The 21,664-nt window shown below is 34.5% G+C and overlaps 1 protein-coding gene across 2 annotated transcripts; it reads right to left on the bottom strand.

The window, feature by feature from the left end:
- Positions 1-1,645: 1,645 nt before the first annotated feature.
- LOC116175399 lies at positions 1,646-21,296 on the bottom strand. Of its 2 annotated transcripts, none has more exons than XM_031493502.1 (4): positions 21,164-21,296; positions 11,259-11,610; positions 2,000-2,117; positions 1,646-1,948 (listed from the first exon to the last, which is right to left on the bottom strand). In XM_031493502.1, the coding sequence occupies exons 2-4, from the start codon at positions 11,605-11,607 to the stop codon at positions 1,765-1,767; spliced, it is 651 nt and encodes a 216-aa protein (XP_031349362.1). In that variant the 5' UTR covers positions 11,608-11,610; positions 21,164-21,296; the 3' UTR covers positions 1,646-1,764. The 2 variants fall into 2 exon arrangements, with proteins under 2 accessions (XP_031349362.1, XP_031349361.1); XM_031493501.1 differs by having other exon boundaries at positions 21,128-21,291.
- Positions 21,297-21,664: the final 368 nt, after the last annotated feature.

Below are 21,664 nucleotides of genomic sequence, written 5' to 3'. Positions count from 1 at the left end.
GAGATATTACAGAATGTTGTGTACCGTGTTGTGAGGGAGTGCTGTTGTTTACATGTATACGTTGTGGATCATTTCTGTATGTAGTATCTTGTGTTATGTTTAGAAATTTACGAACAATGAAAATTATTATTATTATTATTATTATTATTATAAACAGGAAGGAAAGCCAAAAAGGTCACGCCAAGGGAGAAAGCGTGAATGAGAAGAAAAAATAACAAGCGACGCATAACGACAAGGGAAGAAAACTCAAGCCGACCTGAAATAAATGTTCTCAAGCAGATGTAAGAGAAGAAAGTATACAGAGAAGAAGCGTGGTGGTATAGGAGGCGAAGCAAGGGTGAGAAATGGATTCGTAAATCGAGTCATCAAAGCAGAAGAGTGAAAAAGCATTAAGAAAATGGCCAAGAATGCCTCAAGAAACAGCAAAGCAAAGAGATCGGAGCTCCTCTTTTATAAAAATTATAAGCTCTGAAACTTTGGTCACTTACAAGTGCACATTTAGTTCTTAGCAATCACCCTCACGAATCACGTTTCTAATGAAATTGGAAAACAGTCAAATTTGTTACAAGAGGTTGTGTAAGAATATGCCCTTTACAGTGTAAAACAGAAATTGTGGGTCTAAAACCATTATAAAGCGATCTAGAATTATATATTTGTAGCGAAAGGATCTTACGTTTGAAAAGGGCTTCTGGAAAAAGGGTTTTAAATGCAAGGGTGCATGAAGAATGATCATACAATTTTGTTCATCCAAAAACTCATCCAAGAGGCAGACATAAACTGCCGGTTCGGTTGCAAAAAAAGAGAAGTATATAAAAATCTCTCTCCAGATATCTCGTTTATAGTCCGGACAGACAGACAAAGAAACGGGAAAGGACGGTTCCATAAGGAAGTATTTAGTTCAAAAGCGCTCGCTTAATTTACGGAAGGTATTACTAAATTTACTGTTTCATTAAGTTTAATAATAGCGGTTTATTTTTGTACAATACCCCAGTACCCCATTTGGCTATAGGTGAATAGCGAATCATGAAAAGAATGGTTCATTTTATCGGTGCTTGACATTTTCTACAAACAAAATGATAAGATACAGCGATTTTACACTGCATGTGGCCGTAAGTCTCATGAAACATTACAAATAGGTACAATTGCTCAACAATTTGAAAAATGTTGGTGGCAGTCTGTTGTATCTTACCTAATAGGTAGGTACTCCCATATCAGAAATATTTCCTGCTATATTTCATCAGTACATTCCTTTTTCAGGATTACTTTCATAACAAAAACACCTTTGTTTTGGTTAGCACAAATATGTCGAAATACATATGTAAAAATTATAATGCAATAACCATGTCGAAAAAGTGATACAATTGCTACATGACCCCATAATTTCCAATGGCGCGACTTTTATGTTCGTTGGTGCATTTTGTCCTCGTAGCTCGTAAGTTGCCGAAAAGGATTAAACCCTCAAACCATTAAAGAGCTCGTAATTCCATAGTTTTTGGTTGGAAATTCTTCTGAAATGAGTTCCACTATTGTATTAATTTTGAAAAGGCCCAATTTCCAAAGAAAAGGACTGCATATATTGAGGTAGTAGTCGTGCCCTTTTGACGTAATGCTCACCCTCACCAGTTGAAAATTGACAATCCAATTCTTTACTTATTAATACATTTATTAGATTAGATACTAATAAATAATGTAGATCCTTATCACCACTACATTGTAGCAGAAATACCAAATACAGTACAATTAAAAAAAAAAAGAAGAATATGACTAGTTAGAAATGTATCTGTTCAGATTATCCCAACTGAACGAGTAGTCGATCTTCAAGTGACCGTAAGTGCTTAGGCCAAAATTGTTCGGATGGAAGCGTTCTTCGGACATTGGCGATTTCTTCAATTTTTGTTTATCATCCGTCGAATGGTAGACTAATTGAGGTGCGTTATCTCTGCTGCGACTAAAATTATCATCTTTAGATTTAAGTACGGTGTATAAATATGTGGTATACCCGTGGTCTCCGAAGCTGTAACTCATTCTTCTTCGTACGGGAATTTTCGGTTGGTTTAAGTGGTCGTGGGCAGTGGTCGACGAGCTTCTTTTGCTTTTCGTTCCGAAAAATCTGTCTTCTGAAATAGGAAGATTTATTATTTGGTACGATACGTAAAAAGTAATGGCTTTATTGAGGTGCGGATACTCATAGTAGTCAATAAAGCTGTAAAACACGTTAAAAAAATTTGTGTAAAAGCGGACGCAATCGAAGGATTTTTGATAACTCTCTTTGTAATCTTTAAGTGCAGTGGTGAAGTAAGAATTAATGTTAGTGTTTAAGGCCGCTCAAAATTGAAGTTTTGTAATCAAACCTATACCTACTGTCCTCTAACGATTTACAAGCTAGTTTCCGCTTTAACTTTGCCATGTACCATGTTATTTGGAACTAGAAAAATATCGTTGACTGTTTCGAACATTGTAAAATTGCCTAAAATTAGGCACAAATGTTGCATTTTACCTAATTAGTATGTATTTTCATTGCGAGCTCTTTCTATATGTACATGTAATACTATTGATTGTGAATTTTACAATATAATCAATAAAAGACAACAAAAATAATAATGAAAGTAGCTACTTTGCACATTATCTTCTTCATTAATATCTGAACGGAAGATTTCCCCATTGGCCATTCCTTTTTTGCTATAAATTGTGTTATCACTGACATGCTTTCTAAACTAAAAAAAAAATGGTAATTTCTGTAATGCATAACTGAGTTCGAAATAAATTAGTTAGGATGTTGAAGTCAACGTTGCAAGTTTATGTCATTAATTTAGGAACGCTTTAACTTTTACTTTTTTTGCTGCAATTAGTAGCTGCCGGTTACGGCCGTAAAAAATGTAGGTGACTATGCCGAAATACGTGATGCAATCGGATTTTTAAGTTATCATCGTTTTGAATTATTCATTATAGATACATATTTCCTTATGAATTATATTTTTACACTTGGCTGAAGGTTGCGTTCTGCGTGATTTCCATAAGACAAATTGCAGGAAGCGAACAATGACAATTATTGTAAATTTGTATTGTAGAAGTTACGTTGAAAATTAAATGCTGCGGGTATATAATTGTGAATGGCTCATTCTAATTATGCGCTTAATTTCGAAAAAATAGCCGCACGGGACTGTTGTATAATACTGGTTTCTATGGAGCGTAACTTATGCAAGCTCGTCTTTAAAAATAGGAAATAAAAATCAGAAAAAATGTCAAGGTATCTTCACGGATCCTGTTTGTAGATCAACAGAGGTTTGGCGACACCACAAAAAAGTTGCGGTCGAAAGACTTCTTTGCGCGTTGACTATCTTTTATTGTACCAAGATTCATTCTAATCAAATAGTTGTTGAAAGTGAATGGATCTAAATTATTCCGAACGTTAAACTACTATTTTTGAGAAAGTGCGGTTACTTTCTTTTAAAAAAACGTAAAAATTGATGACGAATTTAATGGGACCAATAAAAATTAATACGGCAATAAACTATCCACCCAATGGGGTCTTGAGTGGATAATAAAGTGTTTTAATTAATTCGAATCTTATTAGCACATATTACAAAGCCGAACATATAAAAAGAGAACGTGTAAGAGATCAAAAGCAAAAAAAATCATAAAAAACTACGCAAAACCTATTGAAGCACCCTGTATCCCTCATAATATTCAACTCTAAAGAACCTGCAACCCTACAAACAAACGAAGAAAATTAACACTATTTATAGGCTTGTAACGAGAGCAATTAGGTTTGGATTTCAATTTTTGAATTTCACGCAGAAATAAGTAAAATTGAATTCGTTGTTTAGTTATTGGTTTTGGGAAACAGGTGGAAAAACACAATGGTCGACTCTGCTATCATGGGTATTTAATTTTTGCTCGTTATTTATCAATGTGTCTGTTGTTGGTCGTAGTCGCGACCAGTCGTCGTTTTGATTATTGGTTGGTTCAGGTGGCACTGTTTATAATTTAATCCCCAAACTAATATTCACCATGTCAAAGTAAGGGAAGATTTATTCTCTACAACATGTCAAATTCAGAATACAACTTGTACTCTAAAAAACACTTATAAACACCAATATTCAAAAAAAGCTCAATATTTGACGTTAAATATTTCAACTGACAAAATTAATAAAAAATGCAATTTTAACAAACAGTCAAGGCTAAATGATGATCTGCTCGACAACAGTGTCTTTGTTTCTTAAAGTGCCTCTAATCGTCAGTCGCACCCTGGAGTCTGAGTTAGGGTTCAGTTTACAACCGTTCGGGATTGGTGGTAAAAAAGACATTAATCAATAGAAAATTTAGACATCGCCATTTTGAAGATAATTCGCCATTTGTGGGCATAAAAGTTTATCCAATAATTAAAGATTATTCAGTTTTAATCAATTAGATAGATGAAGTATCTCGGCAATCGGCGAGAGTGAAATATTTGAATTAGTTATCTTGTTCCCGAACAACAAGGGCAATTCGGGAAAAGTTAGCGTGTAAAATGTTAAGTCGAGTTACTAACCAGTTGTGTTTTAATATACACAGAATTTCCATTAAACTGTACGAGTAACTTAATAACTTTTTAAGTGTAGAATTGCAAAAATACATAAATACATCCTCGAATACGGAAGTAAATGTGCTGACCGAACGAGTTCATCATTATGCATTATTATGTCGGATTCATGGCTAAATCGCTTCAAAAGTTCATTTATTGTTGGAAAACTCTGCAGTAAGGAAAACCACCAAAAAAGAATTGGCTGTCCGAAAAGAAAGAATAATTCATTTTATTTTGTACAGTTTTTGTTCCGAATTTCAAAACTTTCTTAAACGAAGGGAAATTTCAACCCTTTATTGCAACAGAAACAATTGCAGGCGCCCGTTACAATATAAAAGGAAGAGCCCGGTGAATTAAGCACAGAGTGACGAATGAATGGAGTTACTTACTAACTGATGATCCGCATTTACAATAATTTTTTTAAAGTTATGGGTGTTGATTCTCCTATGCCAATTTTAGTAATTGTATCCATACTGAAATAAATAACGATTTGTCTAGAAAAACTACAATTATTCAATTCATTTTGGCAGTCCTTCTAGCTCATTTTATAAGCTTATAAGGGGCATATAAATTATCATTCCCTCTCCGTATTACAACTGCCTTTTCTGTAAGAAAACGTAGTTCTTATACGAGCAAGACCCATTGCGAGGGTTGTAACATATGTGGTGTATTAAACATTTTTTGTTTGTTTAATTTATTACATTTATAAGAGCCACAAACTGCCCTATAAGTGCACATGAAAGTGTCACCCTTCGTATTGAAATTTCCAACTTTTCTCTGGGAAAACTTAATTTGTAACTTTTGTGGCGAATTCAATATTGTTGTCTCTTTAATTTACTACATTTACAGGAGCCGCAAACTATCCTATAACCGCATATGAAAGTGTCATCCCTCTCCGTATTAAAATTTCCAACTTTTCTGTGAGAAAACTTAGTTCTTCAATGACCTATTGCCAGGGTTGTAATTGTTGTGGTGTATATATGTATATTATCAAAATAATATATCTACACCACAAAAATTACAACCTTCGCAATAGGTCATTGAAGAACTAAGTTTTCTCACAGAAAAGTTGGAAATGTGTAATTGTTGTGGTGTATTAATAGTTATTTGTACAACTAGTTTTGAAAGTGATACTTTTTTCATTGCGCATAACGCATAGTAAAAATCGTGAAAATAGTACCACTTTCTGCACGATTTTTTGATAAAAAAAAGCAGGGGCGGCAGTTTTAAATTTTTTGCACGGGGGCAAGGGCCAATGTTCTTGAAGAATAGAGATCACAAATTAGGATTTGTTTGAGTTTGTAAGTAATGGTAGATACACCGAAAAAAGTATTTGCTGAAGTTAATCATTTATTTACGAAGGTATGACTAATTATCTACTTATCTACAAAAAAAAGACGAAAGCATTAAAAATAAATCCAAGAGTCAAAGTCATCTCCGTAGATTTCAAGGAATTCCCGAATTTTCCCTCCTACGGCAAATGCCTGTGTTAAATCCCGTTACCAAGCCCATAACCACCGAATCGAAAATATCTCAATATAGATTTTTCTATCAAAATCCTTCGGGGTAGCGTAATGATGGGAATTGGTACCTTCATCCAGTTTTCTCGGTACTTTACGGAAACGGGGTAATTATTAGCTTCTTCTAATTTCAGATTTTTGCCTGATCTATAATTTGCATGGGGGCAATGCAGCATTAAGATCACTTTGCATAGGGGAATTGGCCCCGTTATCACCCCCATAAGTCGCCGCCCCTGAAAAAGTCCGGTAATTTGATAACTATGCAAAAAATATTGTTGTGTCTTTAATTTCTTACATTTGAAGGAGCCACGAATTACCTTATAAGTGCATTTATGAAAGTGTCACCCCTCTCCGTATTAAAATTTCTAACTTTTCTGTGAGAGAATTTCGTTCTTGTATGACAACCACCTATCGCGAGGGTTGTAACTGTTGTGGTGCATTAAAAATGTTTGTCTCCTTAATTTGTTTACATTTGCAGGAGCCACAAACTACCCTAGAAGAGCATACAAAAGTGTCACCTCTCTCCGTATTAAAACTTCCAATTTTTTGTGAGAAAACTTAATTCTCCAATGACAACCACCTGTTGCGAGAATTGTAACTTTTGTAGTGCATCAAATATTTTGGTCTCTTTAATTTATTGCATTTACAGGAGCCATAAGGTACCCTATAAGTGTGCGTACGAAAGTGTCACCCCCGCCCGTATTAAAATTTCCAACTTTCTCTGTGAAAACTTAATTCTTCTATGACACCCACCTACTGCGAGGGTTGTAACTTTTGTAGTGCATTAAATTTGTTTATTTTATAGCATATGTTAAATTGGCATTTTAATAGGTTTGAATGAGTAGGCTAAGCCGTTCTTTAACCGTAAGGGTAGATAAAGTGATCACTTTAACCGTAAGGGTAGATAGAGTGAAACAAATCACTGTACATTCTAATGACATCTGTCATTCTTATTGCAAATGCACGATATAAAATGACGTTCAGACAATTCTGTTTCTATGGAAACGATCGCGGCGGCAGAACCTAAGCTTGTTATTTTCGACATCTTTAAGTTAAATAATAATAATAATAATAATAAATGCCTTTATTGAGTCAGTGATAAATATAATAAATGGAAAAGTTTCAGAGGCGAAGTTTAGCTCACAGAATGCGCTGCTCTTCCACTTAACCTCTGTTGAGAAACAAATCCGGCGTAATTACATGATCATAATGTTCTTAAAATTAAGCATACCGATAGGTAGTAAACTGCTACTGCTGTGAATTGTTATTCATGAGCTTATTGTCTCTCTAAATACCTGGAAATTATAGCTTTACGGAATTTCTGAGTAGTGAATGATTTTAGATTCGTTGGTAGATGATTCCACAGGGTCGCTATGTTATGGATCGCTTGTACATCGTAGTGCGGTGTGCTGGCACGGAAATTGTGCCCCTGTGCCGTAGGTTTAAGTGATGCACATCCGACCTGAAGCTTATTTTTTCCCATAGATATGAAGGGGTCTTGGTGGTTAAAACCTTATAGTAACAAATCAGAGCGTGAACTTCTCTCCTATTTCTCATATTAAGCCATTTTGCTTCGCCTAGCTTCTCCGAGATGTGATGTATTGAACGTGGTACACAGTATATAAATCTCAAACAGGCGTTCTGCAGCCTTTGCACCCTTTTTACCTCCACACTGTCAAGACATGGACCGTAGACTACATCGCAATAATTCAGATGTGAGAGCACTAAGCTATCACATAGCATCCTTTTGACTTTCGTGTCTAATACATCTCTATTTTGGTAGAGTAGTTTTAATTTACCGAAACCTAATCTGATCCATTTACTTATATGAGATTTAAATCGTAACATAGTCTAGTGTCAGCCCCAAGTTTTTTTCCTCGGTACTGCAGCTAATTTTTGTGTTTCCTAAAGAGATATTGACATTACTAATTAAGCTGTCGTAAACGTGACCACTGCTGAAAAGAATTGCTTTTGATTTTTCCGGATTTAGCTTCAGTGAGTGGGCTGTAGAGAGTTTTAGTAGTAAGTCCAAATCCCGGTTGATTTTATTGCACGCTCCCACTACGTCTGTAGGACTAAAGGGTAAGTATAATTGCGTATCATCCGCGTATAAATGTGAATTTACATATTTTAATCTGTTTTGGAAATTGGAAACATAAATTGAGAAAAGAGTCGGGCTTAGAATGGATCCTTGCGGAACTCCCGATTTAATTTTCAGATAGCGTGATTTTTGATTGTTGTAAACAACTCCTTGCTGCCTATTCTGCAGAAAGTTTTTGAAAAAAGTGGTGGCCTTACTTGATATCCCATAACTGTGTATAATTTTTAATAAGGTTTTATGGTGTATTGTATCGAAGGCTTTCGAGTAGTCTAGTAGTATCAATAAAACAGCCTGTCTATTATCAATTGCTGAGAGGATATCATCTGTTATTTTAAGGAGACCAGTTGCGCAACTGTACCCGGCACGGAAACCTGATTGATTACAGGGTATTAAGCGGTTCAAATTCAAAAAGTTGTTGAGCTGAGTATTGATAGCTTTCTCTAGGACTTTTGAGAGGACCGGAAGAATTGATATAGGGCGGAGATCTCTAAGTTCAAGCGGCGTGGGTATTTTATATAAATTCAGAATTGTCAGAAGCTTTATTTATATGATAATTCAATAAATAAACATAGCACAAATTATAATATTTTGCACTCAATGGTTAAAATATCCCTTGATCGTCTTGTATAATAAATAACTATCAATTTATTACATTTTCAGGAGCCACATACTATACCCTATAAATGCATACAAAAGTGTCACCCCTCTCCGTTTTAAAATGTCTAACTTTTCTGTGATTCGCATCATCAACAGACTAGAAGGAAACGCTCTGAGCGACAACCCTTCTCAATATTCTACATCCTAAAATGACCACAGGGAGTTAGAAAGAGTCCATATCTGACCTAAAGTCGACCTAAAACCTAAAAATTTGAACATTTTGTCACAATTGTTCCAGTAGGTACCTTTAAGGTAAGATTATTCACCGGAATGTACTACAATGAAATATCAACGGGATTTATGCCAAAAACAGTTTCTCGAGCTACTTATTAGTAAGTCAAACTACTACTGTCTACAGGAGACAAATTTTAACAAAGAATCATGTGCCAAAATCCGTGGATAACCAAGCAGTATACAAAAATTATTATTTTAGTTTTTAGCATTGTCTTCAACATGCTGTATTTAGCTGAGAGTTAGAAGACTGCTAATGCATTACAATGCTAAAAAATAAACTTAGACATAGGCAAATATGTATCCAAAATTACTAAAAAATGAAGATTATAATCCGAAAAAAATCTAAAATTATGACCATAGAGCACAGTTCTAAATGGTTGGGTTCATCGTGAAAATCACTAGAAATAGAGTGATGCAAATCATGCACTTTTTTGTGCATTTATGTGAACACATCTGTATACATTCCAATACCTTGGAAATAAAATACACGAGATGGACCAAAAAACGTATTTTTCCCAGTTCATCAAAAATTAATTCAAATTTAGGTATTATTTAAAGAACCCGCTTTTTATATCCATCTCCACGTCTGTATTTGCCTAGTTCAGCTTCCTTTAGTTAATAAACATTCATTTTTATGGTATGTTTTCCGTGCTTCTATGTCCGTTAACTATTTTTTTTTCGTATATGTTAATGAGATTGCATTATACCTAGTAATTAAGGTTTTTTAATAAATAGTCATGATAGTGGTAATGGTACCAGATGCATGAGATCTTAAACGATCTTAAGGAGGCGTTTACATTGAAAAAGTGGAAATTTGTTTCCACAATAACTTCCTTCTGGGTATACAGTTTTGGTTGAAATAACATTCATTCAAATATGTAGTGTTCCTACATTTGCATAAAACAAAAATTATTTAGCTAATTCCTCTACTTTCGCCGTTATTTAAGAAAGAAGTTCTTAAAAAACTCCCATATAAAATATATATCTTTCATTTTTATCACATACTGATAAAAATTTGTTATCAAATTTAACTTCATTCACAAGCTTAAACCTTTAGTAACCATCGATCGTTAACAGAAGTTAATTTTTTTACCTCGAAACAAAGTTATTGAGGAACTTTTGCACTTTTTGTAAAGGCCACCTTAATATAGCGATCCAATCGAATTATTTCAATTATAATTCATCTACAAAATATACTGTCCCATAACAATATGATCTAGTTTTGTTTAATTTTAATGGGATTCTCGATTGCTCTAAATGAATAGTTTTGTGTAGCAACATTTCAGCTAATTTTTCTTGCATTGACCAAATCGCACCATATGTGTATCGAGTATTTCATCAAACAATTCGTGGTAGCTTTGGTACGAACAAACAGACGTGTCGCGTATCTTCAGTCTTAGATCTTCTTGTGTGGGTGTTGTTTAGGCATTCATTACGTCTAATTATTTCGGCACCAAATTTAGAGAAAAACCTTGAGTTGGTTGGTAACATGACATAAGGTATGTAATTGAAGAAATAGCAAAAGGAAGTCGGTGATGCAAAACGAACAAAAAAAAAATAATTGGACATTATAATCACGTTCAAAAATGTATGAGTGATTAATTAATATGTACACTGTGTAACAAGACCGCATCTTGCAGCATTAGAAAATTCTTCATCTTAACACAAAAAAAGGAAAAAGAGGTCAAATTCTTCTCTAATTAACGTTACTGTAAATCATGCAATACGGAGGACTAACTAGATCTCAACCGCATCAGGTTTAATCACACGCACATTTAATATTCCCCATGCAACTTTGTGGTCAGTTTCGCAACTCTTGTACTAGCCATATATTGAAACAAAGAGAAACTGTTTGGAAACTGGTCCCAAAATATTCGCACGTTCAAGAATTCGATTGTCACGAGCCGGTAATGACATCCAAAAATTAATGAACCATCTTGCATTTAAAATTCCGAAAACTAGTTTTATAAAAATATATGGCTCGTCGTTTTATTAAAAAAAAAAAACCTGTTGTCTGAGATGCGAAGTTTGTGAAAGCGCTTGGGAAAAACTCTTAATAATCGTCTTAGATTTGCATTTAACCCAATTTCGTGGAAAATAAGTGCGAAAAGTTGCATTTCACTTTTACTGCTGGCGTAAGAGACGATTACTTTCAAAATCCTAAAGAAAGTGAACGCCTTACCGTAGTTTAATCCCATGCTCGGGATTCCGTACACTCTTTTGTCGGCATCCGTGTCGTAGATCTCCTCAATTTCGGCGTACTTCGCCGTGCCGTATTCCGAGTCGATGAGAGAATCGAAATTTTTCGCGGCATCTTGCTTTAAGGGCGCGTAATAAAATGAACTGGCTTCGACTGGTTCTCCAAAGCTGCTCGTGTCGGAGTTCACCTCGAGCGAGTCCAAATGCTCGCGAATGTACGCGTAGTTTTCCAAATCCCAAGGGTCGACGTATGATGTTTTTGGGAAGTTGCTTGGGAGTGACTCGTCGCTTTCGAAATCGGGCGAATTCCAGTAGAAGGTGTTTCCGGGCATAGTCTAAAATTAGAAAATACCGATAAGTACATTTTTTGATGATGTAGGTACCCTCATATTTAGTGTGTTTCTTACAAAGTATTCAAAAAATGTTTATGAATGAATTTAATATACTAATCTAGATTTATAGTTATGCATGTCACTGAATTCTTTCAAGGCTAAGCCCCTTCAATGCATTCGTGGAAACATTGAAGTCCCTTTGGTCAATGAAGTAAAATAACCTGCAATGGGTATAGGGACTGCAAAGTAATTTCGAGTTTTGGCAAGTAAAACTGTTCTATCATATCATCGTGTCAGATAAAGAATGCAGAAGAAAGAGATGTAAATAAGAAAATCAATTCAAATAACAGGTTCTTTTAATCTTCCTCTTCCCCTTTTTTCATCTTCACACACCCCGAGGAACCGGTAAAACTAGGAATTTTATGCAATAAGAGCCTCGACTACTTGCAAAGCAAACCTTGGGCTAGACCTTTCTAAAGTCAACGTTTTTTTGTCTATTTCATCCTCACGAACGAAAAACCACCGTTCTTTTGTTAAATTTTTGTTTTTTAATTAATTCCTGCAGGAAAGCTCGCTCTTATCTTGCAATAAAATTAAATCAATTTTCCACCAAACCCAGACATTACTAAGCGGGACCTTTTGGAATATGTTCACACACCTTCCAGGATTACGCTAAAACAGTCCACGATCTAGCAAAGATGTCCTCGAAAAAATGGAATTCAAGAACATTTCTGGAGCGGGCCTAAAATCGTTCCCCCTCGAACGGGTTCTCGCCTTGTCGTGGCGAGGGGGCTCAGTAGCCGTGGACTGGTGACTCACGATGAAGCCAAGAGGAACCCAGTGGAGGTGCTCCATTCAGACCGTTCTTAATATGTTGATGTTAAATATTTTCATTTCCAGGATTCCAGAGTGGACAAGTTGTGACAAGTAGCGCGCAATGCATTTTCATTGAATTAGATTAAGCTTTTTTTGCAACTCGCGGAAGTTGCAACTAATATCCCCCCCCCCCGGAGCCGCGCGCGCACCTCCTGGGGCACGTTTCCCAGTCGGTCAGAGTAGCTTCTCAGATACCATAACGCGAATTGACATAAAAAATACCTCAAACATTTCATCAAAATTGGCTAGTTTTTTAAGAAATTAGAAATGAAAATTGGAAAGTTTCTTCGTTTTCTTCTTTAATAAGAGCGGATTTGTTCAGTAATAGTATATGAATTCCAGGTATTATATAAAAATCAATAAAAAGTAAGTGACAACCTAAACAATGACCTGTAAAAAGATTTACAATTCCAAAATAACTCCATGAATTCCAAAAGAGTTCCATGAATTCCGTAAGAATTCCATGAATTCCAAGAGGTTGTACATCAGAATTCCACAGTGGTTTGCCCCTCGGGGGTGAGGCAACTTTGTATGCAGCGTAGCGTAGCGTATGGGTCCTATATGTTAATTAAAGAAAATTAACAAAAAATAAAGAAAATTAAAGAAAACTAAAGAAATATAAAGAAAATTTAAGAAAACTAAAGCAAATTAACGAAAATTAAACATATTAAAGAAAATTAAAGAAATAAAACTATTTACTGCATCATAAAGGTTACAACTGTGGCAATAGATGACTGTCATACAAGGACGTAATTCTAAAATGATAAGGGGTGACGCGTTTAGTTTGCGCTTTGGGGTAGCTCGTGGATCCTGAAAACTTAATTAATAAAAGAAACAAAAATATCTATTGAACTACTAAAATTACAACCCTGGCAATGGACGATGGTCATACAGGGTGTAGAAACGGTTCCCGCTCTATAGGGATTTCAATGCTAATTTCTTATTATCGAAATATTTTCTCCCCCAAATAATTTAGAGCAAAGTAATTTTACGGCACGAGTGATTTTAGTACAAATCACTGGTTAAATTATTGAAACAAAAATTCGGTTTTTAAAGCAAATACTAACTTCTAGTTTATGTATTTTTTTCCGGCTTCCCGAATTGAAAAATATTAAATGAGGACATCAGCAGACGCAGAATTTTTCAAGCTACAAGAAACCTATTTACAACTTTACTCTAAATTAATTAGGGGAGAAAATATTTCGATATAAAGAAATTAGCATTGAAATCCCTGCGTAAACCGTTTCTACACCCAGTAGGTATAAGGGCGAGTTTTATGCAAAAGAATGGGTACTCTTAAATCGGGGTGGCACTTTTGCATGTACTTATAGAGTAGCTTGCGGACAATGTAAATGTAATTAATGTAAGAAACAGATATGTATATTTATGCATCTCGAAAGTTAGAATACTGGCATATAAGGGATTATCATGTACCTACCTAGCTTTCTTACAAAAAAGGTATAAGTACCTTATTTTAAAACGGGGAGCTTTATCACTTATAGGGTAGCCTGCAGATCACACAAACACGATCTATCAAATAAATAAACATGTTGATATGCAGCAAAATTTACCACCCCCGCCATTATATACTTATTGCTGTTTAGGTAAAACTGAACTTTTTAAAAATTTTTGAAATTTCAAAAGGGAAAGAGATGCTATTTTTAGGTGGCAGTAAAATTAGGTTTTGACCCGGTCAGTTATAATTACTAAGCGGGACCTTTTGCAATATGTTCGGACATATTCCAGAATGAAGCTCAACAAAGTCCCACGACCTTCTTAGTGGGATATCCTGGAAAAACTGGAATTTCAAGTAAATCGTTATAAATAACGCGTTTTTTTTCATTTGGTCACATTTTTTACATACAAGAGATTTCAGGTTTATTCTCCAGTGCCATTCCAGTATCAAAAAAACCTGAAAACACTGGAATTTTTGTAGGGAAAAGCTAGAATGGGTTCAGAGCGATGGCAGGACGCCATTTTGAAATACTGAACGACTTTCTATTGTTCTTAATACGTTGAGTTAAATAGTTCCAGTTTGATCATTCCAGTACACCTGGAATTGACCCGGAGCAAACTTAAAATTAGCTACTTTTTTTCCATTCTTATGCCTTTTTTGCGCTTTACGCATACTGCTACCCAGATTTACAGATTGTTTATCATGTTTGCCAGACGAGCTACTGTCAGCCACTTTGAGTATCTGCATTTCTGCTACTAGTCACTTAAAATCTTATAGGCAACCCTCGTAGAACAAACCACAGAACTTCGTCTCTCTATTTCAGTGAACACAAATCCCCGAACTGCTTCATTTTTAATATTAGCTGATGTGCAAGAGTAATCACAATCCTTTTCAAGCTGTTCATAATTTATTGTAACCTGCACTTTTTACTGCATCGCCTTTTCTGACCTGTGCACCAGATGAGCCTGGGAGAGAAGACCCAACACGCCTGAAATAATTGCAGCAATCCCTATGGTATCTACCCTCAGTTGCCACAAACTCTGAAATCGCCCTTAACTTGGTGGTGACCTCATTCCACGGGCCATTTTTTTTAAAAGCTTACTCACGAATACTCCGTATTATTTTTAAAGTCCCCACTTGGCAGAAAGGCATTAATTACAATCAAATCCAATTTATATTTGGAATTTAAACAAAATAACCAAATATAATTTCATTGTAACCCATCAACGAGAATTATATATTGTACTACATATTGGACCTTTTTTGAGCCGAATCAATTCGTTTTTCCCTTTTAGGAATACAACTCTAACATAAAATAAAACGAAATTTTACCCAAGGGAAAATCTCTAACGGCGTGTTGTATTGGGTCGATGTGTCTAAAATTCCTCAGTGTCGTAATCGAAGTGGTAATTCATTTACATTTACTTTCAATTTGAATAGTTCTCAGTGCATGTCAAAGCTAAACTGTACAAATTAATCATCATTAGCCGCCGATCCTAATCGCCAGCGTGACAGTACCAGTTTATTGCTACATGCGTGCGGAGATCGAAAAAGAGAGTGGGTGTCACTTTCTAAACCATCATGATCACTATTTTTTAAAACCTATCGTAAAATGAATGTCATCGTTTTAACTTTCATCGGCACGTTGCTAGCGGACCGGCGGTTAACAGTTAGAAAAGAGTAGAACTAAAAGAGGAAGAACGTTCGCTGCGAGGAATATTAAATAAAAGGTTACGCCGTTACGTTCATTTACTTAACGTGAATTTTAAAGTGATGTAAGTAGTTCGATAAAAAATTCCTGAAGCGTAGATTGATTTCTTCCGGCTTTACCTAATGATGATTCTTGGACAAAAACAAAATGCAAGTCTCATTGCGTTATCGGGGGGATTTAGTAATTGCCTTTGATTTAAAACCAACTACCGACGGTTACATAAATACTGCAGTAGGTTTTTTGCATGTAAGCCTCTTCTTGAAATAAAATTTTGACTTTTTAAATAAACTGGCAAAATGATTAACTGACCAACGGCTAGCTCTATATGCAATAATTTCCCTTTCAATTGTTACTACTTGAAACTTAAATTGCTTTCATTTCTGATTTCCTGGTTAATAGACAATAAATATCCCAACGTGATTGATAAATATGAATAAATAAACCAAATCTCAATCCACAATACGTCACTTACAATGCTCTCTTTAATTTTATCTGGATTCATTTTTCACCCCTAACCTTTTGTCAAACTTTTCTCGTATCTGCTCCTTTATGATAATTAAATTTCTCTATTAGAAACAGAGCTGGGCAGAATACTTTCAAAAAGTATTTGAATACTAAATAGTAAATACTTTACACAAATCAAAGGTATTTGAATACTAAATACTTTTGCGTCCAGCACAAGCGAATACTAGATACAGATACATTGAAAAGTATTCAAATACTTAAAAAAATATGTATTCAAATACTTTCAAAAGTTTTCCAATACTTTCAAAGGTATTCGAATACTTTCATAACTTTATTCGGAGCCCCGAAAAAAAATTGTCTCAGATCGACCCGGAAAAAAAATTTTCTTATAGAATGTGGTCTGTAGAATCCATAATTTCAAACAGTTCCAAGATTGGGCTACTAGTTCAAAAATTACAGCCCTTTGAATTTTATTTCAAAATTAGTTTCTAGTCTATAACATTTGATTGAGAAGTCTGATCCAAAAAGTTGATTTTTGGTAAAAAAAGGAAGGTTAAGAATTCAAATACTATGCGAAGTATTCGAATACTTTACGAAGTATCCAAATACTTTGCGAAGTATTCGAATACTAAATATTTGTGAAAGTATTTAATTACAAAGTATTTGAATACTTTAAAGGATTTGAATACTAAAAAGTATTTACAAAATCGAATACTGCCCAGCTCTGATTAGAAACTCCTATTTTAAATTAAAAATTCGGCCCCATTTACATGGGCAATTTTATTGAATAAAAACAACGGAGTTTCGATGGAAATTACTTGAAACGAATTTACATTTCTGTTAATAGGTCGTTAAATAAACACATTGCACATAATTACTGAAGGTTTTCATAAACCAATCTAAACAAATTGATGATGTTTAATAATCACCCAAAATTCTAATTACTATTTTACATTAATGCATTTTTTTCTCTTATAATTTAGATTATTAAGGATCCAGGTCCAGACAGAACCATTTAATTTATGCAATAAGAAATTGACTATCTTTCTTAAAAGAATTTTTCCTTAACCCGATGTAAATCGATTTCCTCTGTGAAATGGATACTTCGTAGATTGCCCTAATTCAAATGGAATGTGGGACTAATTGGATAGCCGACGGATATCTCAAAATTGTCGGGAAAAGTTCGAAAACGCAATGGAATTCTTTCGGATACTGAATTGCTGGTGATTTTTACTGTCGCCAGGACAATTTTCTCACTTTATACAGTTGCTTAGTAGTATTCAATGTTAGCAGTGTAAATCAATTTAATACTTCCAAAGTTTTACTAATTAATCCAAACCCATAATGTTAAAAGGGAAATGCTTCGTTTTTTCATACATTTACCTTGCATTAACGAAAAAACTTGCAACCACAATTATAATATTATTATAACAGGTTTTTATTCTTTAGCCGGAGCTAATAAATCGTTAGTATTTATATAAGTTCATTTCGTTTAAACCTAATTTATTGGAGTATCGGTCCTCTACATTATTTAAATACTAACATTGTTGGAGTTGAAACAATTTCCAAAAACTAAAAATGCAAGAGCCTTTTGTGAAATTTTCTACTGCAAATACAAAATGGAATTTTATCAGCGTCGAACCAAAAACCCTTACCTTACCATTTTAATGATTATGGTTTTTTCAGAAACTCACACGTTCAAAAATTTTGATTAAAAGGTGCCAAAATAATAATAAGAATATATTAATTTAACATAGCAAATTGCCCAAGCCACGACCCTCTTTAGATATATAGGAGGATTATTCGAAAAGAGCATCGATTGCATACACCAATATTAATTTAAACTTAATAGAAAATAAATTCTAGTGCAGATTTTCTAAAATGGAGTTTCAATATTGTATTATATTTCAAAAAGTCTTCCAATATGCTCAAGAAACGAATATGACTAAATCTCTAACTTTTCGGTATCTTATAGTAGTTATAGCTCTGGTACCTGAACCAAGAAAAATGTTAATGACAACTTTCTTATATATAGAGATATTTTTTTGAGATTTTAACCATCACAGATGCTTCTAGTAAAGACAGGCATATCGCATATTGTCAAAATTAGATGTGCACACTGCGCAATGCTAAGTTTCTTATTTATAAGACTATTCATGCCTTAACTTATTTTCCTTGGTACATAGTCCGTTGTATGACCTTTCGAGAAGTAGGTACTGATCAGTTCATGGAAAATGTTCCTCGAAAACGTTCTTTCATTTTTAATTTCTGAGTGGTATCAAGGGGTGGTATCAATTGTAGTTTTTCATGAGCAGTGGGTAGTTGCCACTTAATATCTAAGCGATGGTAAGTAGGAGTGGAAGCTTTGACATGGTGCCATAGTTCATTTCGTTCCCATAATTTAATTCCCTTTGCATTTTAGTACTTCATATTCGATGTTTTTTTATTGATAGAGATCTCTTATTACAGCACCAAAACATTTTTTAAACTGCTTGATGGCACTTATTAGAATTAGGCGAAAAACGCTTAAAATGTACTGTACACGTGCAGTCTAACTACTCTTGCAAGGAGAATTCTAGTGACTCCAAAAACGTCAAATGCAACGAAGTAAGAACCAAAAAACTAACTTTGGAAGCTTCTAAGACTGGTAAAGTTTCTTATAATCTTAAAGGCACTTAAAAAACTCTTAAAGATTCAAAAAATTCCTAACGGTCCTAACGGCTCTTAAAGAGTAAATGTGTGCATTCAATCGTTTAAAAGATTTAAAAGTTTTGTGGGAATTTTTGATAGCTTTTTGAGACGTAACACAACATGAACGTTTTTCTCAAAGACCCTAAGGCTTAAAGGAGTGTAAAAACTCTTGAACTTGGTGGAGGAGTCATAAAATCTCCAAAGGCTTTTCCATTTCCATTTTTAAAATCGATGGGTGCTGTTGCTATATTAACAATCGTCATAACAATAAATTCTTGTTATTTATACAACCCCCGAAATCGAATATTGCTACTTTAGTAGGAGCGAATTTCCTTAAAAATTTCTAAATTTTGAAACGGGAGGGACTTTTACTTATAAACGGCAATTTCGGGGTTGCTTGTAAATCATTTAAGCATAATCCATCAAAGAAATAAAAATATTTCATGTACAATGGAATTTACAACCCCCAAAATCGAATATTGCTACTTTGGTAAGAGCGAAATTTCTTAAAAATTACGAAATTTCAAAACGGGAGGGTCCTTTATTTAGAAACGGCAATTAGGGGGTTGCTTGTAAATCATTTAAGCATAATCCATCAAAGAAATAAAAATATTTCATGTACAATGCAATTTACAACCCCCGAAATCGAATCTTTAGTAGGAGCGAATTTCCTTAAAAACTTTTAAATTCTAAAACGGGAAGGACTTTTACTTATAAACGGCAATTTCGGGGTTGCTTGTAAATCATTTAAGCATAATCCATCAAACAAATAAAAATATTTCATGTACAGTGCAATTTACAACCCCCGAAGTCGAGTATTGCTACTTTAGTAGGAGCGAATTTCCTTAAAAACCTCGAAATACTAAAACCGAGTTTTTGATTAGATGTCTCGAATGTGGGTAGTTGCCACTTAATATCTAAGATTCTAAGCGATGGTAAGTAGGAGTGGAAGCTTAGACAATAGACATGGTGCCATAGTTGACTTCGTTCCCCTAATTTAATTCCCTTTGCATATTCAAGGAACGTAATAGAATCCGAAGTTGCACCGCTCGCGCTAAGGGATGAAACTAGTGCAGTAATTGTCCCCCCCCCCCCTACATTTCAGCAGTGCAAATTCGATGTTCCTTTAATTCATAGGGATCTCTTATTACAGCACCAAAACATTTTTTAAACTGCTGCAAGGCACTTATTTGGCGTAAAACGCTTAAAATGTACTGTACACGTGCCGTCTAATTACTCTTGCAAGGAGAATTCTAGCGACTCCAAAAACGTCAAAAGCAACGAATTAAGAACCAAAAAACTAACTTTGGAAGCTTCTAAAACTGGTAAAGTCTTAAAAGACTCTTAAAGATTTAAAACTTTCCTAACGGTTCTAACGGCTCTTAAAGAGTAAATGCGTGCATCCAATCGTTAATAGTATTTTACATTATTAGCCAGGTAAGTGAGTTTTTACTGGCGATAGGAGAAGTTGACTGGCGAGCCGTCAGGCGAGCCTGTCATCTCCTAAAGCCAGTAAAAACTATTACCTGGCGTATAATGTACAATATTTTATTTGTTACTCATTTGTAAACAATAGTAAACGTAAATAATTAGTTCTTCAATTGATCTTGAAGAAATGTCTAAAATATCATGTGATCCATGTAACAGAGACTTCGCATTAATTCTGGCCAATGAAATTACTAGATTACTAACTTGTAAAATTTTTACAGGTCAGCTGTCAGTTTTACAAGTCAGTAGCGTTTAAACATGCCGTTTACCCGTTTGCGTTTTGTCTTGTTAATCAACGTTTACAACTGAGTAACAAATAAAAGATTTAAAAGTTTTGTGGGGATTTTTGAAAGCTTTTTCAGACGTAACTCAACATGAACGTCTTTAAAAGCTTACAAATATTCTCTAAGACCCTAAAAGAGTGTAAAACTTATGGATTTGGTGGAGAAGTCACAAAATAAAATCTCCAAAGGCAATTTCACAATAACCACGGTGAGGGTGACGGCGACTTTTTTGTGTTTACTAAAAACCGGCAGAAAATGGCACCTATTGTGTCCATGGATCAGAATTACAAATAAAAATTTAGTCATTAGTTGTAGATGTTGTATGTTCTCTTGAAGTGGATGGTTTTCTCCAATGTTTCGGACGTGCATGTGTAAATGAATAATTATTAGTGAGCAGCGTTTATAGAAATTCATGTATTATTTAAAAATTAAGTCAAGGGATTCTGAAAAATACAATCTGTAATATTTTTAATAATTTCGATAGATATATTTTTTCAAAAAAATCCAACCCTCACAAGTTACACCTATATTTCCTAAAATAAAACTCACCCTCTTATTCTGTTAAAAAATCCGACAGATACTCACTGGCAATTTTAGAAGAGAAGACGATTAAATTTACTCGTTAGTTATTTATTTAAAAACATCGCGTTTCGCATTGTTAAATAATAAGGTAACGTTACATCGTCCGCGGCAAAAGCGCTTCTGCCAGAGAAAGCAGGCAGAAGCAACTTTTATGAACTTCTTCTGTTTATTTACTACCACTACTCTTACCGCAACTATTTGTATCTATAGTAATTGTTTTCTATTTTCACATTATTTCATTGCAATTACCATACCGCTCATCTCTCACGAGAAAATTTTCCAAATTTTTACTGTTTAATTAGTGGACATTTGAACAAAATTACACGTTCGTGAAAGTGCGTATTTTACAATGCTAAATTGTGTCGCACTGATTACAATTAGATCTAAGGTAATTACGCGAAATTAATTGTAATTTAGATGCGTAATGTGTCAGTGAACTTGCTTGTACTTATAGCTGTAATCGAGTTCTGCGTTGCAAATGAGCAGTTAGTTAGCATTGAGTTG

This window comes from Photinus pyralis, unplaced genomic scaffold (assembly GCF_008802855.1).
Source record: "Photinus pyralis isolate 1611_PpyrPB1 unplaced genomic scaffold, Ppyr1.3 Ppyr1.4_LG7, whole genome shotgun sequence".
Classification (NCBI taxonomy): Eukaryota; Metazoa; Arthropoda; class Insecta; order Coleoptera; family Lampyridae; genus Photinus; species Photinus pyralis.
Note: the sequence above shows the minus strand (reverse complement) of the source record. Positions and strands in the feature narration are given on the sequence as shown.

Bases quoted from the DNA above. Each gene is read 5' to 3' on its own strand.
- LOC116175399 (XM_031493502.1), bottom strand. From the start codon at position 11,607: ATGCCCGGAAACACCTTCTACTGGAATTCGCCCGATTTCGAAAGCGAC. The intron at 2,118-11,258 runs GTAAGGCGTTCA...TTCCTATTTCAG, and splicing joins GAGCATGGGATTAAACTACG to AAGACAGATTTTTCGGAACG. The intron at 1,949-1,999 runs GTATACCACATA...TGATAATTTTAG, and splicing joins TACAGCTTCGGAGACCACGG to TCGCAGCAGAGATAACGCAC.